Consider the following 16,732-nt stretch of genomic DNA (forward strand, 5'->3'; position numbering starts at 1 on the left):
AAGTTTGCGTTTCTATGATGCGATTTGATACGTCTTCCCTTCCTTTTCACTTGAGAAGAAAGTCGATTTACTGCGGGCGTTCGACGCACACGATTGCGTTTGTAAATGTTACGCCAGACGCAGACGCGCACGCGTTTTCGGGCTACCGTTTCTGGTTTGTTATAATTCTGTCAAATCGACGAATTTTGAAAAACCAAATAATAACAACGATACCATAGACCGTTAGTATTCATATATTCAAGAGGTTTCGAAGTGGCCACCCTTTGAGCCGATGCAGAGGCTCAAACGTGTTTTGAAATTTTCGGCGATGGGCCGCAGCTCTTCTGGCGTCATTCGGTCCCACACCCGGCGCAGAGATTTTTTCAGCGACTCGAAACTTTTATGAGGCCGAGCACAGGCCCTGGCCTCCAAAATCGACCAAATGCTGGCGTTCATAGGGTTGAGATCCGATGAGTACGGCGGCCATTATTCCGCAGATGTGATGAAACCGGGAAAACGGGATTTGCTACGGTTTTCGTGGATCAAGGGGTCAAAATCAATCAAGTAGTGTATCGACGGGACATTCTCGAAGCTGTCGTACTTCCGTGGGCCCAACAGCACTTCGGCGATCCGGAATGGACGTGACAGCAGGATTCCGCGCCGGCCCACACGGCAAAAACAACTCGGGAGTGGTGCAAAGCCCATTTTCCAGGTTTCATCACATCTGCGGAATGGCCGTCGTACTCACCGAATCTCAACCCGATGGACTACAGCGTGTAGTCGATTTTGGAGGCCAGGGCCTGTGCTCGGCCCCATAAAAATTTGGAGTCATTGAAAAAATCTCTGCACCGGGAGTGGGACCAAATGACGCCAGAAGAGCTGCGGCCCATTGCCGAAAATTTCAAAATCGGCGCAAAGGGTTGCCACTTCGAAACTTCTTAAATATATGAATACTAAAGGTCTGTGTTATGGTTGTTATTATGTATTTGGTTTTTCAAAATTCGTCAATTTGACAGAATTAATAAAATAAATTAATAAAGTGTGAACAATTTTTCCATTAAATCCGCGTCCAAACGCAGTCGCATGCGTTCACTTCTGATGAAGTACGACGAATGGAGAACAAGAGGCCGCAGACGCGCTTAGGAGATCCCACCTTAGCCCCGTGTTGATAATATAATCGTCCTCTGAAACTTTCGTTTTCAGGGTAAGGAAAGGACAGGACGGACACAACACGCGTTCGTTGCCGCGGCACTTCAAGCTATCGGCGCACTCGCCGAGTGCTGCGTTAGGCTACTATGACTCTACCAAAGACAAGTTGCTAGTGACTAAATCGATATCCTTGCTATGCCAGCAGCCTTACCTTCACGCGGCGAAAACGTTCCTCACTAATCTCTACAAGTAAGTAAGCCCGTGGATCCTCATCATAACGTCACGACGCCATCCCATCGTCGTCGTCGGGTTTCAGAAAATAAAGGATCTTTTCCAGAAAGGTTTTGTCTCCCGGATTTTAAGATTAATCGCACGGGCTAACTCGACGTATTAAATTTCCTTCTTTTTTTTCTTTCAAATCTCTCGGAGCGCCTCTCGGTTTATCTTCCACTACTTACCATGCCTCATAGTCACCTTAATATCTTCCAGTAAGAAGTTCGATGGTGTTACGAAATTATTTTCTGCTCAGCCAGAATTTATTAAGATTGTACCTTGAGAAATTTCCTTCGGGATTGTTATACACAAGAACTCCTTTCGGTATATAGCTTGCCCATTAAGAGCTACCTATAAATAGGCTCCTTGTAGGTAAAGTGTGTTAACAAGCTAGACCTTGGAGCCGAGCGAAAACTCTGTTGGGGAATAGTGTATTCAACAAAAACTAGAAATAATTCTTGCTTTTTTCAGATGTGTTCCTAGACACCCAGGGCCCGGTCTTAGTTTAGAGTCCTACGTGTACAATCTCCTGTACAACGTGCCGGTACCGTTGCCGGGGAAGTCGCTCAAGTTCTTCGTCCCAAACGACGAGCCAGCGAAACCGCCGTTGGAGCTGGTGATACATCAACCGACACCGTTGCAGGAGTTACCGATGCTAGATTACCCTTTGAAAGACGTTTTCACGTGGCTCGGAGCAGATTGCGTGATCCAATTGTTCACCTGTGTCCTATTAGAGAACCAAGTGTTGCTTAGGAGCTCGGATTTCCACAAGCTGATGGTGGTGTCCGAGTGCATCACCGCGTTACTCTTCCCGTTTTCCTGGCAGCACGTATACGTGCCCATATTGCCCGCAAGTTTGCATCATTTCTTGGACGCGCCGGTACCGTTCATAATGGGCCTGCACGTTCAGAACGAGGGCGGTGTGCTGAAAATTGCTAGCGAAGTGAGTTCTCGAGCTTTTCAACCAATTCGTTTAATACCTCTGGCCCTGTGTACGTGGGAGTTTTAGAGAATTAGACCTCATTCCATTCTATGCACTATCCACATCGCAGTGACTCAATAAACAATGTGTACACGTTTTCGTTGCAGGCAAACCTTTGTTATGTAGATATAGATAAACAAAGTACCCAGTTTCCGGAGGAATTACCTGTGTTTCCTCACAAGATACAATTCATTGCCGAGATTAGAGCTCTTCTAAACAAGTACAAAGTACCATACTCAGGAAAGTAAGTCAAACGATGATTATTTCCCTCGTTGAGAACCTATTCGATCAAGAAGAAATTGCAAATGTACTTCTAGGACTGACAACATGGTCATCAATCATTACAATGGCGACATCATGACTAGCAGTTTGACGCTTCCTGGTTCTGGGTTTCATCTTCCTCGTAGAAAACACTCGTTACACGACGTCCTCGATTGGGATCGACCCGAATCCACACCGCCGTCTGATACTTTGCAGAGAATAGTCGATATCGTTAAACGAACAGGTAAATATGTATGTTTACTAATTAAATACACTAATTCACGTATATATTTAAATACACGTGTATGAACGTATCCGCATTTTAATTCGTATTAATCTTTAGGATACAGTTACTAATTTTCGTGTACATATAAAATAGACACAAAAATTAAATTTTATAACCACTCTCATTAAGAAAAATGTAATCAACTAGCCCTCTAGTTTATTAGAGAATAATCTGATATATGTTTTAATGTTCCGACGTAAGAGCTCTACAATTATACTATATAAATCTCTTTTCATTTTTCTAACAGGAGTGAACGTGGACGACATCGAGTCGATAGAAGACAACACGAAGGAGAGGGTACTAACGCCGCAGGAGGAGTATCAGGAGACGCTTATGTTTAATAATGCCATTAGGGAGATTTTTTTGAATCGTTTTGTACAAATATTTTCTAGTTACGAACACTTTGTTATCCAACCAAGCCAGGTACGGGCCAGGATTTTGCACAGTGTCGCATTTAAATCACTCTGCCGCGAGCCTTTCTAATATATAATACTTTCTTGCAGGACAAAGACGAATGGTTGAATAATAGGGACAGTATGCACGTTTTTGATAAGGCGACATTTTTATCTGACCAGCCCACGCAGCATTTACCATTTCTGTCGAGATTCTTAGAGACGCAAATGTTCGCGTCTCTGGTAGACAGTAAAGTTATGTCAACGTGGAGCGAGCTCGACTTCAACATACGAGTATTCGATCAAAGAATATCTAATCTGAGGTCGGTGTAATCAAATCTCTTCATGTAAACGATGTAGAACAGTTTTACAATTTTATTCTGGTTATCACAGGAAGAAAGTTGGCGAAGCTATAGTAAGATCAACGCGTTACGAACCCTGCACAAGCATAGAGGAATCACAGAAGGTGCTGGAGCAGAGATTGATAAATGTCGACTTCGAAACGAATCCGCCCACCGAGATTCTTCCTCACAGGGCAGCGTACTTTCGAAGTTTTCCACTGTTAGACTGCGTTGCGTTGAATAAGGAACCGGCTCAAAGGTATACGTCACACGCAAAAGTACTCTGACATACTATCGAAAACAACATACTAACAATTACTGTCTTGTTTCCTGCTTCACGCGTAGCATACTTCGGTAAGAGTTTGTATAACATTGTGCACGTACCGCTTTGTGTTGTAATCCAACTTATATTATTATTTTCGAACTTCAGGGGTTACGTACACCTTGAATTTTTGGGGGAGAATATAGTTTAAATGTTTTACAATCAATACATATATTCAATTACAAGTTTTTCGTTGTTCTCAAGACATTTTCGAAAGCTCGTTTGTGTTGCGTACTAAACTTTATTTACAAGTGTACTAATTCTCCCCTGTTCGTAACAGCAGTCGGAGGGGACAAACTCAATGGAAGTATAAAATGAAATCCATGGAAGCAAACGGAAAACCACCTGCACCGCAAGAGACTCAATCACCAAGGCCGCAGACTAAATTCTCAGCAGACATAAGTCCAGCATTGATAGCGCAAGCGAATTGGACTTTTGTTGAAAAATTGCTCAAGGTATCTAGAAAGCTAAATATTTATCCTCTGAAATTTTTTAGAATGTTAAAGATAACTTGATTTCGTACCGAAGGATTGTAAATCGAAGACAAAGAGGATGTTGGTTGAGAAAATTGGTTCCGAAGCTGTCGCATTGGGGCATGGAGGAGAATCTTTGTCCGACGTAGAAGAGAATACTCTGGTTGCAAGCCTTTGCGATCTCTTGGAACGTGTTTGGAGCCACGGATTGCAAAATAAGCAAGGGAAAAGTGCTCTGTGGTCGCACCTCACCATGTACCAAGAACTGGAAGAGTGTAACGACACGACTAAAACCATAGATCCTAATTTCCTCACTCCTGGTGAGTTGATACGTACCTGTGGACCCTTGTACTTACATGTTATACATATATATATATATATACACATAATTGTGCTTCATCTTCGAAATCACCGAACCTAATACATTTTGTCACATTTGATAATTCAGCGCTAGCGTGGTGCGTACTACGGAAACGGCTCGAACGTACGTGCCTTATATTATTTCAAATAAAGTGTTCAAAGTAGAGATTAGTTTCTCATACACGTAGATACTCTGCACTGTATTAGTTGTAAGTGAACTATTATTATTGATAAACAATTTATCACTCTTTATACTATATACATGTTTTTCGCTGAAGCTGCACAACATTGGCTGAAATACTCTAATACAGAGATCTGTTTATTTGATTAGGAATTTGAAATTCTATTTCTTATTTTAAATATTTTCTTCTCGCTGAATATAATCTCCCTTCTATCTTGTATTATTTCGTTCTCTGTTTACAGTGATGTAAATTTAAACATACTTAACAATAATATTTCGAAATTTCCATCGCTGCATTAAACACAGAACAACGTTTCTCTTTCAGTTAATTTTTATTTGTTTCATTTCCTGTGTTGCAAATAGACAAGAAACCTTCGAATAAATTTTTCGGATTACCGGACCGTTTAATTTCATCGTTTAAGAGCAAAAATATTTTTGAGATCGCTTCTTGTGTCAAGGAAAACTTCAATGGTAAGCCCCAGAGTGTTGGCTTGCCAAGAAAGGCATTGTTCGGTTAGCCTGACATTTAACAATACTTTTGCAATGCCTTTAATATCGTGATTGTCAGTAAGCTGCATGAAAGCATTCTTCTTATCGATCTTCAAATCAAATTACTATTAATTGTAGTACTACTGTTTCTCATATTTTTTATCGTAAACCATGCCAGTGGAAGCATCGTAAAATTTTATGTATACAACACTGTTCAACGTATTTCGCTGAGGCATACTAGAAATCTGTAAAAATCACCTATTGCATACCGGAACACAGAAAAGAAATAAAAATCTGCGGGACAGTGTAATCAGCATGCGATTTTCTGGAAGAGATGGAATTGAGTGCATTCCGTTGTTGTCGTTGTTGTTGTTGTTGTCATTGTCCAAAGCATGAAACATCGTTCGCATGGATTGACGGAAATATTTTTCAGGCGATGTGAAAAAGAGTGATTATTTTCTACGTTTATCGTTCAACCATTATCTAATTGAGTTTCTCTATTGTTGAACGATAATAGATTTGTCGAATCTGGCATTGGAAACGGACGTCTCGCCAACGCGAGGGACGGACAAACACAAGTCCCCTGGGGATAGAAAGATCGGTTCAGAGCATCTGAGACCTTTGCCCGACTCTTTGCTCTTTGATATCAGAAATGTCCAAGCGATGACAGACATCAAGACGCACATTGGATACGCTAGAGCGTGGGTTCGATTAGCGTTGGAGAAGAAGCTGCTCTCTCGACATTTGAAGACGTTGTTATCCAACATCACGTTGCTAAGGTAAGCACTAGCCAATTCTAATTTTAGAATTACACAATACAGATGTACAATGATGTGGGTTGAGATTCAACAATTTATTTAAGACGCGCAACAGTACAAACACTTGGCGTTATTACTTTTCCAGGAACCAATACAAGCGTTCAGCGTTCCTCCGTTGCGAAGAGGAAAAGGAACAATTCCTGTATCATCTCCTGACGTTGAATGCGGTCGACTATTTCTGCTTCACCAACAACTATCCAACCACCAAATTGCCATATAGGGTTGTTATATTTCCTAGTCGTAAAGCGAGTGCAGCTACCACTTCCGCAAATAGCTGGATCGCTATCTCGGGCAGTCTCTGCGAAACGAATCCGGTTCCTATACCCAAGGGAGCACTAGAATTTGTATTTCACGTATGCATCCGCTTCTTCTCAGACGTATCAAGTACTTGGTTCCACGAGCAAAAAATGCATTTTGCTTTCATATTGCATTGAAAAGTATGTTGATTGATCGAAAATGTTCCAGCATAAAAATCTGGGCGTGCTATCGACGCTACGCATAGGCCACGACAACACCGGTCTCTCCCCTAAATGGATGGTAGAACACGTTGTGGTGAGGAACGAGGTTACAGGACATACGTTCAAGTTTCCTTGCGGTAGATGGCTTGGCAGAGGCATCGACGACGGCTCTACCGAGAGATTATTGGTAGGAGCTTTGGTACCGCACAGTATCGACAGCGAAGAATTAGTTGAATCATGTTCAACACCACCGAGATGTAGGTCGCCTAGTATTCCTAGACGACCGATATTATCTCAAGTCGAGTTGCAGCATATGTTAGGTAAACGATTACAAACCAGTCTTTTTACTTTTACACTTTACATCCAGAAATCACAGTTTTGCTTCTTTTTGCAGGGGAAGCTGTGAACGCGATCGTTAAATTCCACTTTAGAAGAGAGTGCCAAGATGGCTCCCTGACAGCCTTGCTCTGCGGTGAAGGCGGTCTTGTCCCATCGTTAGAACAAATATTTTTATTCGGTTTTAAAAACCAGAGGATATTCGGTAGAAACTTTTACGTCTGGGACTACCTTTGTAAGTTGGGTTTCTCCTTTCTAGCATTTATAGTTGGCCAACGATGGGCAACTGTTGCGAGTTAGTTATAGTTATACACTCCTCAAAAGAATTAAGGGATCACTTGTGCGAACCTGAAAAATTGATTCCACTTTACGTGATCATAACTCCGTAAAAAATTACCGTATCGATATCGTTAAACAATGGTTTGGAAGCCTGAAACCTCTAGTTTCAGATGCTCTGTTTCAAATTGTTGCTATGTTAGTTTTTTACAAAGTTATAGCGAGATGAAGACAACATTGATGGTTAACAAAAATTTTGTGCAACTTTGGAACATTACACGGGGAGCAACAAATTTTTTTGATAAATCGCGTTAATATCATTTGGAAGGGCTATCTTCCTGTGTAAATTGTGTGGTTGTTGAATATTGTGCGATTTTTTTTATTCGAGTTATTCAACATTGAAGTAAATATGGACTTTTTAACTTTAACTGGCTCCAGAAAGCGAAAAAATTATCTTAGAATCTTGTGCAAAAAAGCAATAGAAAGAGCGTTTCCTTCTCTTCAAGGCACTCCTTTTGTTTTTTCAATTTCATGCAAAATATGCTTAAAAAATGCACAATTTCCATTTTTCTTTTAACTCGCTATATCTCGGCGAGAACTTATTAACGATATCGATACGGCAATTTTTTACGGAGATATGATCACGTAAAGTGGGACCAATTTTTCGGGTTCGCACAAGTGGTCCCTTAATTCTTTTGAGAAGTGTAGAGTTATATATGCAACTGATCTACGTTAATGATCTTTCTTTAGTGCGCATAAAGGAGAATTTTGAGATTTCATTGTTGGAGGAAATGGACGAATATTCACAACGGTTGAATAGAGATAGGCGAGGAGCGCGCGTTGAGAGTAACCAGAGGTTTACAACGTTGAGATGTTACTGTCACCTGATCGATCAGATTAACATGTTCAGTCAGACCCTGGGCAAAGACGGGAAGTTTCAACTGTTTATCTGTTTGGCAGCGAGGTAAATTGCAATATCGTGCATCGAGTACTTGTTAATACAGGAATGAAAGTTAACTCTTTGCACTCGCAGATATTTTCACTCGAAAATAAAACATTTCTTCCGACCTAGAATAATTCCATTCTATACGATTTTTGAAATTTTATGGAAAGAGTTAACGAATATGAATTTGTAGAGAGCAGCTTCTTCACGCGATGCTGCGGCCAATGAGCGAAGCACGTTCCACCGCGGACATGTACGAGGAAAACTCGTTTCTGCGGAATCGTACGTTATTAAATTTTCTCATTCATATTCTCGAACCACTGTGCGAGTTCCACATTGTCCTTGAGAAGAGTTTGACCCACGGGATTTCTAGTATATGTTAACTTGCAAGAGGACATTCCGCTTGATAAGGGGTAAGGTATATACTATATATTCAGACAATGACTAACAATAATAACGCGAACGATCGAATCTGTCTAAACAATATGTTTCTAGCAGGATGTGTTTTCTTCGAAGCAGCACAATTTCACAAATTCTAAATGATATAAAAGGCGATGGAAGAACGAGAGTTATATTGAAGAAATGGGGAAGTTTCTAAACCTATTATTAAGGAGCTAAAGAGGAATTTAATAACACAAATGAAGACTGTTGCAGAACTGTAAAATAGTCGTTTTTAGATGACAAATCATTTGACGAGAAGTTAATAACGTGAGTGACAATGAAAACGAATAGATAATGAATTCATAGATCTTGCTCTGTTTCCGAAAAAAAAAGAATAAGAAAATTATGACATTAATATAATAATTAGGACGAGAGTCCGCAGCGAAGAATGAATTTAATTCGGCCCATCTTGCCGTAGGTATTCGTACGAAGCAAAATAGAGTTGAAACCGATGAAATCGTGTACCAAAGATGTGATCCTATTAGTTATTAATATTAGTATTATCGATATCGTCATTATTATTAAGTCTTTAGATTTTTTTTACAGTGTTTTAGTAAGCAGACATTTAAGAAAAGAGCGCGGACAACGTATACACCGCAATTATGAAAAATGAATGAGTAACAAAAAATCATGGTTTTCACGCGTTCTATGTCGTTGATTGTTTCATTTGAACGAGTCAGACGAAAATATAGGATCTCCTTCCAAAAGATATAGTACTATATAGAGAAGTTTCATGCAATTACGATAACGTTCTCGAATTTCTATACGTTGTTTACTCACACATGTACGAACAAATGCTTACAATGTTGCGTGATATACTCCTTTTTATGAAAAACTGTATATACATAAATAGTCCGGAGATTTTTATTTTTGTTAGTCGGAAATCTATTTAATCGTGTCTTTTTAAGTTTCTAAGCGTATAACTAGAATCAGAGAGTAGCAACCGGTTTTTCGTAGCCTCTCCCTTCTACTCAGTCATTTCCTGCATTTAATACTTTCTCTTCTTCGCGAGAACCCGATGATCGACCGGTGTTTTATAGTTCGTAAAAAAAAAGCAAAACAAGAAACTAAAAAACGATGTGCGACGCGTCGCGAGAAACATTCGAATGCGTTTTATAAAAATGGACCAAATATATAACGTTAATCGTTTATTACAACTTCTGAAGCGCGGTCGTTCGTTTTTAACGTGCAGGGTACATGGTCCCAAATGTTCTTCAAAGTTTTAAGATACTCGATCTTTACTGCGGATCTTTATGCGTTTATAGTTTAGAAACATGTTCGAGAAAGGTTGGAGCATCGAATTCGACAGAATTTAGTACGATTTTGATTTTTTTTCGACTAAAAAATGTTATTACTAGACTGCGGATCGGATCTCTATGCAAAATGAAAATTTCTTACCTGAATTGCAACAAACTGGAGTAAAATAGAAATTTATTTTCTTTCCTATTATGTTTAGTGGGTTGAGAATAATATAATAGTATGTTTAAATTTTTCGAATATTTTTGCTATTTTAAATTACACCTAAACATTTTTGTTATAAATGGATAAAATCTGCATCGTAGTTATTACCAATGAAAATAAGATTTTCTTTGGTACCGCTATCTCAAGATTCCTCTAAAAAAATATGAGAATTGCATAAACATCCGCAGTCGAGTTACAAGAGTACAATTTCACGTTCAATGAACCATCTCGTAGGTAGAAATCATTCTGTCGTTGTATTGTTAACTCGTATATTATTACTCGCCCCTCGTATGGCCCAGTGCGATAGGAAGTTTGAATTTTTCTTCCGGCCAGAAATATTTCCACTTTACATGATTTTCTTAATTTGATCGATATAAAGCTAATGCAATACCTCGTACAATACCTTTAGTAGTTTACTGAAATATTAGATACGTCCAGTATTTTATTGAACATTTTAACGATGCAACTTTTTTTTCAATTTCCTTTCGCACAGAGCCAACGTGTATATTCATTGTAAGTACTCGTGTTGTTAACAAATACTCCTCGGCGAGTCGCATAATTTCCGAACGTAAAAGTTGAGTCATCATTTCTGTTAACGCATTGCTTGTCGAGTAGAAGCGTTTTCCGGTTTCTTCTGTTGATATAGCGTACCACACATATAGGTTCTAGTACTTGTAGAGACGGTGCATGTATATATGCACGCGTAAGAATGCTAAAGTACGTTTTACTAACTTCTACAAGGGTGTTTTATATTTGGAGCCACAAATTAAATTCTCTCTGACAACTATGGTAAATGGAAAGCAAATGATGATGAGCAGAGGAAAAGAAATGTAGATTCGTTTTGGTTCACATTGAAGATGCAGTAGTTGAAGGATTACGCTGCTACGTAATTAGGTAGCAAAAGTAATAATACTCATGTAATGATCTGGTTGAGTTCCTTTTCCTGACTTTTAGGGGTAGACGATAAAATTTTGTTTTCTTTCAACAAAATGAATGTTTAATCGTTGTAATGGCAATCGTCTCTTCGACTGAAAGGAAGCAATGCGGAAAATATTATGTTATATGATTGTAAAACGTGTACTGAGATGTTTTTTAACCGAAAAGTCATAGATTCCGTTTGACTACTTTGTTTTATACACGTGCAACGTGTTGTCGTGCCAATGTTGTCGTGTTATCCATTTCTCTTTTATTGTCTTTTTATGCAAAATAACTGTTTATTATTTCGCTTTACACTTCCACAATAAGAAAATTAGTATATTTGTGGATAAATAAATAGTAGAGGCTATAAATTATAGTCGTTGTCTCTTATTGATATTTAAGAGCGATTAACAAACAAGATTAATATAGGAAATTGAAAGGAAAGCAGTTGAATCATGTTCGACATCTCTGTATGACATCCACGTGCACTGTTCGTAATACTCAATTTGTAATAATTTTATTTATAGATTCCGAGTTTCCAAAACAGTAACCATAATATTTGATCATCTTTATATGTTCGATCGTTCCTCATTTTAAAAAACAACCGTTACTCTATGTAATTTGTATATAAGTGAGAAATTACAAAGCTTGATGTACCGTATAGAATCTTTTACAAAACGACCGTCATATAACAGAATTGTATATATACAAATGGCAAAACAAGATACAACATTGTACAGTAGAATAAAAGTTTAAAAACAGAATTTTGAAATGTGTTTTTATTATCTACCCCTCTATATGTATAAAGTTTCATAAAGAAAAATTCGATTTTCGAAAATTTTCGACCGTCTATCTTGTCGTTGAGTTGTACTACTGAATTTCGTGCCACCTCCTTCGATATATCATATTCTCATATATAGTACAAAGTTCGATTTTTCGAAAACCTGGAAAATTGAGTTTTTTAACCGACTTCGAAAAAGGAGGATGTTACTCAATTCGATCTGTATGTGCCTTTTTTTGTTTTCTTTTTCGCTTTTTTTTCTATGTATGTCCACCGATTACTCCGAGACTACGTGTCCCCACAAAAGTGAGCCGCAAAAATACATTGGATGATAGGTCTATCTTTATACCTCATCGGTGCGATACAACTTCACACGCTTCAAATTTAAATATTGCCTCGTCCGCGGAAAAGGATAAAAATATCGATTTAAAAAAAAACGCTTGGTCAATGCATTTTTAGAAATGAACTCTTAACATTGAGGATTCTTTTATTACATCGGTTTCAGAATAATTGCGTGCAACAGCAAAAATATTTTATATTTCGCATTCAAAATGTAGTAAATGATACACTGTACACTGGGAGCAATTTTTTACCTCCCAACGTGTTCTTCGATATCGCAAATAACTAAAGCTTCGTAATTTAGACAAGGTTCTTCTTTGCCATCCATAGGTACGTAACATACTTGGTGATTCGGTTGAATTTTTCCAATGTAATATACACCTTCGAGCAACACTCTGCCTATAAAAAGCGCATAGCCGTCCTCCGATTCACCTGCAGGAAGAGCGTTTAGCGGAATATTGCCGTCCCACGACTGTATCCAGCTCACGTTTTCAGCGCACAGTACTTGAAATTCATTTTTATTGTACGACGAGCCACCCCACGCGATTGTACACAAACTATTTCTTACGCTTCCAGGCGTAAGAGAATCTCTGTGATGTGCACGACCTACGCACAAACCATCTTTCGAAGCGATAGTAACATTTCGTGGAAGACCAAGGGACTCGTTATAATCTATCCATAAGCTAGATGTATCGACCAGTTGTTGTCTGATGACTGTACTTGTACACTGTGATTCTAAAATTAGAAGACGAACGTTTTTTTAGATACGTTCTTATCCTATACAGTAAGTTCAAGAAGCGCACCTTCTATGAAAAATTCCCCGGTAGCACCCCATGCTGTACCGACTCCTATATAATTTACAACAAATGGATTCGGGTCTTTGTACGACATTAAAATTTCTCCATTCTGATGTCCCACGTTCAAAAGTCCATCACATAGGCATCTACAAGTATTAATGCATACTTATATTCGACTTTTCCGTTTGATCTCGTCTTTGGTACAAAGTATCAGAAAGCTTGGAATCCTTACTGTATCCAAAGATCGCACAATAGTTCGGAATTTAATATATCTTTGGTCTCGACTTCCGCCACAGCAGGTTCTTCACTGTTTTTCTTTATCGCGGACATGGTGTTTTCCCATCCTCCGATAACAATCTAAAGAACACGATACAACTAGATTCATCTCAAAAAGTTAAAAACAACCATCGATATTTCTAGAAGAATGTAATGGCTAAGATACCTCGTACATGTTAGACTCGGAACCCAAGTGTGTACGCAAACATATTCTCGCATCGTGGCCAGCCTTTATACGCAAATTAATACGAGATCTTGTGGTAGGGAAATAACGATACTCTAAACTGTTTGGTGTTGTAGTACCAACTGAAAAATATGTGCATACCATTGTAGTACTTTAACTTTAGTACATTGTTATCTATAGCTGATATTAAAAGAATTTGCAGTTGAATCATTTGTAGACTCAATCAAGTTTTCTGTCGACATACTCACGGAAACTCATCTTCGTTTTCGTGAACGAATTAACGACTTCGTGTTATTTTTTGAGTAGACAGCGAATTGATGAACCCTTTGAACTCGGTGATGCATCAGTTGGTCCGTAACAAGTCGTTTAACCTGGTTGTAACTGAAGAATATGACACCAAAGCAGACATAGTTTACTGGTTATTCGAAATGTCGGGTACGTATTTATATATTCGATTTGTACAGCAAAATCTGTACAGCACTGTCACGCTTTCACATTATTAACACACTCGTTCAAGTATTATAGAAAATAGATAAACTAACGAAACAGACTTCGACAACTGAGAACAAGACTACTATTTACTCGTGAGAGTTGACGTCAGTTGGATGATCGAAACGTAAACGCAGATTCTTGACTTCGTAAATTTTCTGGGTCTCAACCAATCTCAACCAGAAAAACCGATACGGTCGATTCTGACATATGCAATGTGTATAACGTATAACAATCAATAAACATACAGGAATGAAACTGAATGAAACTTGACGTGTTTCGGACAGATGTGGACAGATGTTTTCAACAATTGCACACTGCGCAAGTGTCCAATCACAGGGCACAGAGTGTATTACGGCTGGTATACGGCATACGAATATAAGAAATTTTTCCAGATATCGAACCTCTTTTGCGAGATAGTCATACGATAGTGGTTGAAATTGAAAAAACCGTACAAAGTTTACGAAATCGTGAATTAAAATGGATTTTGAATTATCGAGTATTTCGAGGACTAGCGCACGCATGCGCGATGGAAACAGCAATTTTATCAGCGGCGATTCAATTCAAATTTGAATCGCGGGATAAGAAGAGCATGTTTTTTTCTGCTCAATCTTGATCCCCTTTTTGCTGAACGAACACGAAATGATTTCAAAGTAATTTGCCCCAGCATCTCGGGGATACACAGATCGCGAACCATCCACAACTGGTATAACCACATACCGGTCAGCGGTCCAACTTTCGCAGCAGACATCTTTCTGGCCTCGAAAGTGTAACGCACCTGTGCGTACCCGCGTTGAATTGTACCGGATTCTTTCGGAAATATTCAATGTTGGGAAGAGTTCTGAGTGAGAATAATGAATAAACCATCAATTTTATCAATTAAAGTTCATGTTTGTTCTAGTTGCACAGTGTTGCGATCAATACTATTATAATTAACTGGACAAAATTCATAACCTAATTCCGTCAAAAATTGTACATATTATTTAGTCATATGAAGACAGTATTTGTCGACAGAACTGTGTAAGCATTTTGAATTCATATTTTCCTACATTTTGCAAGGATGAGGTCCATAGAAGCTTTTATATCTAATTAATATCAATCGATATTTTTAAGATACGTTTTGTGTACTTACTTTCCTACATTTTATAATGGAAACTAACGACGACGGAGGTTCGTTTTATTGTCTTAATTAATTAATATTATGAAGGTTATGTATGCAATATTCAACAAGCTCAAAGTAGGCAATAAACGCTGATAAACGGAAAAATTTTTGCCGGTAGCATTAGAAAAAAAATCTTAAAGTGTGGAAATGTTATATTTTTAGTGACAGTGATCGCTATTTCACGATCTGAATTTTCGGAAAGACAATTTAATGGATTGTATAAATATATTTTGGAGAAATCGCGAAAAATGTACAATGCGGGTTAATATTTCCAATATCTGCACACTTTGTATTAGTGTAATAAATCATAAAGAATGTTTTGTCCAACTATACATATAGCTCCTCGAATCGCAGCACTGTGCATCGATGGGAATAGGTGATTTGAAATCGAACAAATATATGGACGAACACAGGCATTGTTCAACTATTCGCGAGGGTCGCGACGATTTATATGCACCGACGTCAAAGAGGCTCCCGCTTGGAATTAGTTTACCGTGCACTTTCCATTTTCATTTTACTTTCTTCGCGTTGTACTTCGCGTTGTTACGCGTACGCAACTTTTACTGTTCCGGGCGTCGCGCGACGTAGCGTTCTCTTATCATGCGACACACAAGTATGTATGTATCTACAAAAAGATTCTATCTCGCGTTATTTGCAGTACAGTAAAAGTCTTGCTCTAACAAGGCTCCGACATAGTAGGACTACTATTTTTCTGCGACCACACCGACCGCGCCGAGCTTAGAAAAGGACAGCGCATGTAAACACGGACCGCGCAGCCAAAAACGCGAAAACTTACCCGCGTATCGTCAATAAACACTTTACATAACACTAAACCTACCACGAGAGATCAAATGACCCATTTTAGATTTTTTATTTGACAATTATTGAGATTGTAAAGGCGTTTTCATGAGAATTGATTGAATACATTTTTTAACTCCAGTATATACTATAGTAAAAATCGCACAAAATATAAATAAATTTAATCTTGTTATTTTCATAACACCGTACACATTAGTCGCTTTTGATGGTCGGTAGGTTTAGTGTTAAACCACTAAATACGGTTGAAATTACATCGTGTTTAGAGTCATTTTAATCAGAAAAACGCCACAAACAAGTTGGTGCAAGTTTAGTCTCGGTTTACACCGAGATGTACACCAATGTTCACACTTTACACCTCAGTGGAGAGAGTAGGCGAACTGACTAAGATCGTACAGTTTCGTCCGGCTTAGATCAAGACTTTACTGTATATGTAATCCATCTCAAGTAGATAATAGATGCTTTCTACCATTCCAACTTCTTCTAATGAACAGCCTTGGATGTTAAAATACATCAAATGTCTATTGGTTTGCCGGTGGTACAGGGTTGAACAATGTCCTAGGTCATGGTCGTCAACACATTCGAATTCGTTTGATTGGCTGACGGTCGATGTACGTTTTAATGAGGCGCGTGTGTGGAAAGTAGAAAGCATTGCGAAAGATAATGACCAGTGACAAGGGTGCATGCACGCACAGAGTCATTCTGGCTTTCATGTCCCGGCGCGGCACGGCATAACGTGCAATCATTCT

General features: G+C 38.7%; 2 protein-coding genes across 9 annotated transcripts in view; one reads left to right on the forward strand and one right to left on the reverse strand.

Annotated features, from left to right (window-relative positions):
- Positions 1-9,239, forward strand: part of Pns (DENN domain containing pinstripe) — a 25,824-nt gene extending 16,585 nt beyond the window's left edge. The window contains exons 4-22 of one of the 8 annotated variants that reach the window (XR_013010498.1): positions 1,183-1,377; positions 1,873-2,344; positions 2,491-2,627; positions 2,701-2,888; positions 3,178-3,353; positions 3,434-3,645; positions 3,716-3,922; positions 4,009-4,017; positions 4,266-4,440; positions 4,514-4,778; positions 5,363-5,470; positions 6,006-6,267; positions 6,392-6,659; positions 6,772-7,084; positions 7,159-7,335; positions 8,127-8,340; positions 8,513-8,732; positions 8,818-9,027; positions 9,179-9,239. Coding sequence is in view for 7 of the 8 variants with exons in the window: in XM_076438710.1 (XP_076294825.1) it covers positions 1,183-1,377; positions 1,873-2,344; positions 2,491-2,627; positions 2,701-2,888; positions 3,178-3,353; positions 3,434-3,645; positions 3,716-3,922; positions 4,009-4,017; positions 4,266-4,440; positions 4,514-4,778; positions 5,363-5,470; positions 6,006-6,267; positions 6,392-6,659; positions 6,772-7,084; positions 7,159-7,335; positions 8,127-8,340; positions 8,513-8,702 (3,568 nt within the window). In the remaining variant the exon portion in view is untranslated. Of the gene's footprint in view, positions 1-1,182; positions 1,378-1,872; positions 2,345-2,490; positions 2,628-2,700; positions 2,889-3,177; positions 3,354-3,433; positions 3,646-3,715; positions 3,923-4,008; positions 4,018-4,265; positions 4,441-4,513; positions 4,779-4,906; positions 4,943-5,362; positions 5,471-6,005; positions 6,268-6,391; positions 6,660-6,771; positions 7,085-7,158; positions 7,336-8,126; positions 8,341-8,512; positions 8,733-8,814 lie in introns of all 8 variants that reach the window. The other 7 variants (XM_076438710.1, XM_076438709.1, XM_076438711.1 and 4 more) reach the window with 7 other exon arrangements.
- Positions 4,549-13,897, reverse strand: LOC143216022 (uncharacterized). The gene is made up of 5 exons (XM_076438756.1): positions 13,765-13,897; positions 13,499-13,638; positions 13,289-13,413; positions 13,063-13,202; positions 4,549-12,994 (listed from the first exon to the last, which is right to left on the reverse strand). The coding sequence occupies exons 1-5, from the start codon at positions 13,772-13,774 to the stop codon at positions 12,510-12,512; spliced, it is 900 nt and encodes a 299-aa protein (XP_076294871.1). The 5' UTR covers positions 13,775-13,897; the 3' UTR covers positions 4,549-12,509.
- Between the last annotated feature and the right edge of the window lie 2,835 nt (positions 13,898-16,732).

This window comes from Lasioglossum baleicum, chromosome 14, assembly GCF_051020765.1.
Source record: "Lasioglossum baleicum chromosome 14, iyLasBale1, whole genome shotgun sequence".
NCBI lineage: Eukaryota > Metazoa > Arthropoda > Insecta > Hymenoptera > Halictidae > Lasioglossum > Lasioglossum baleicum.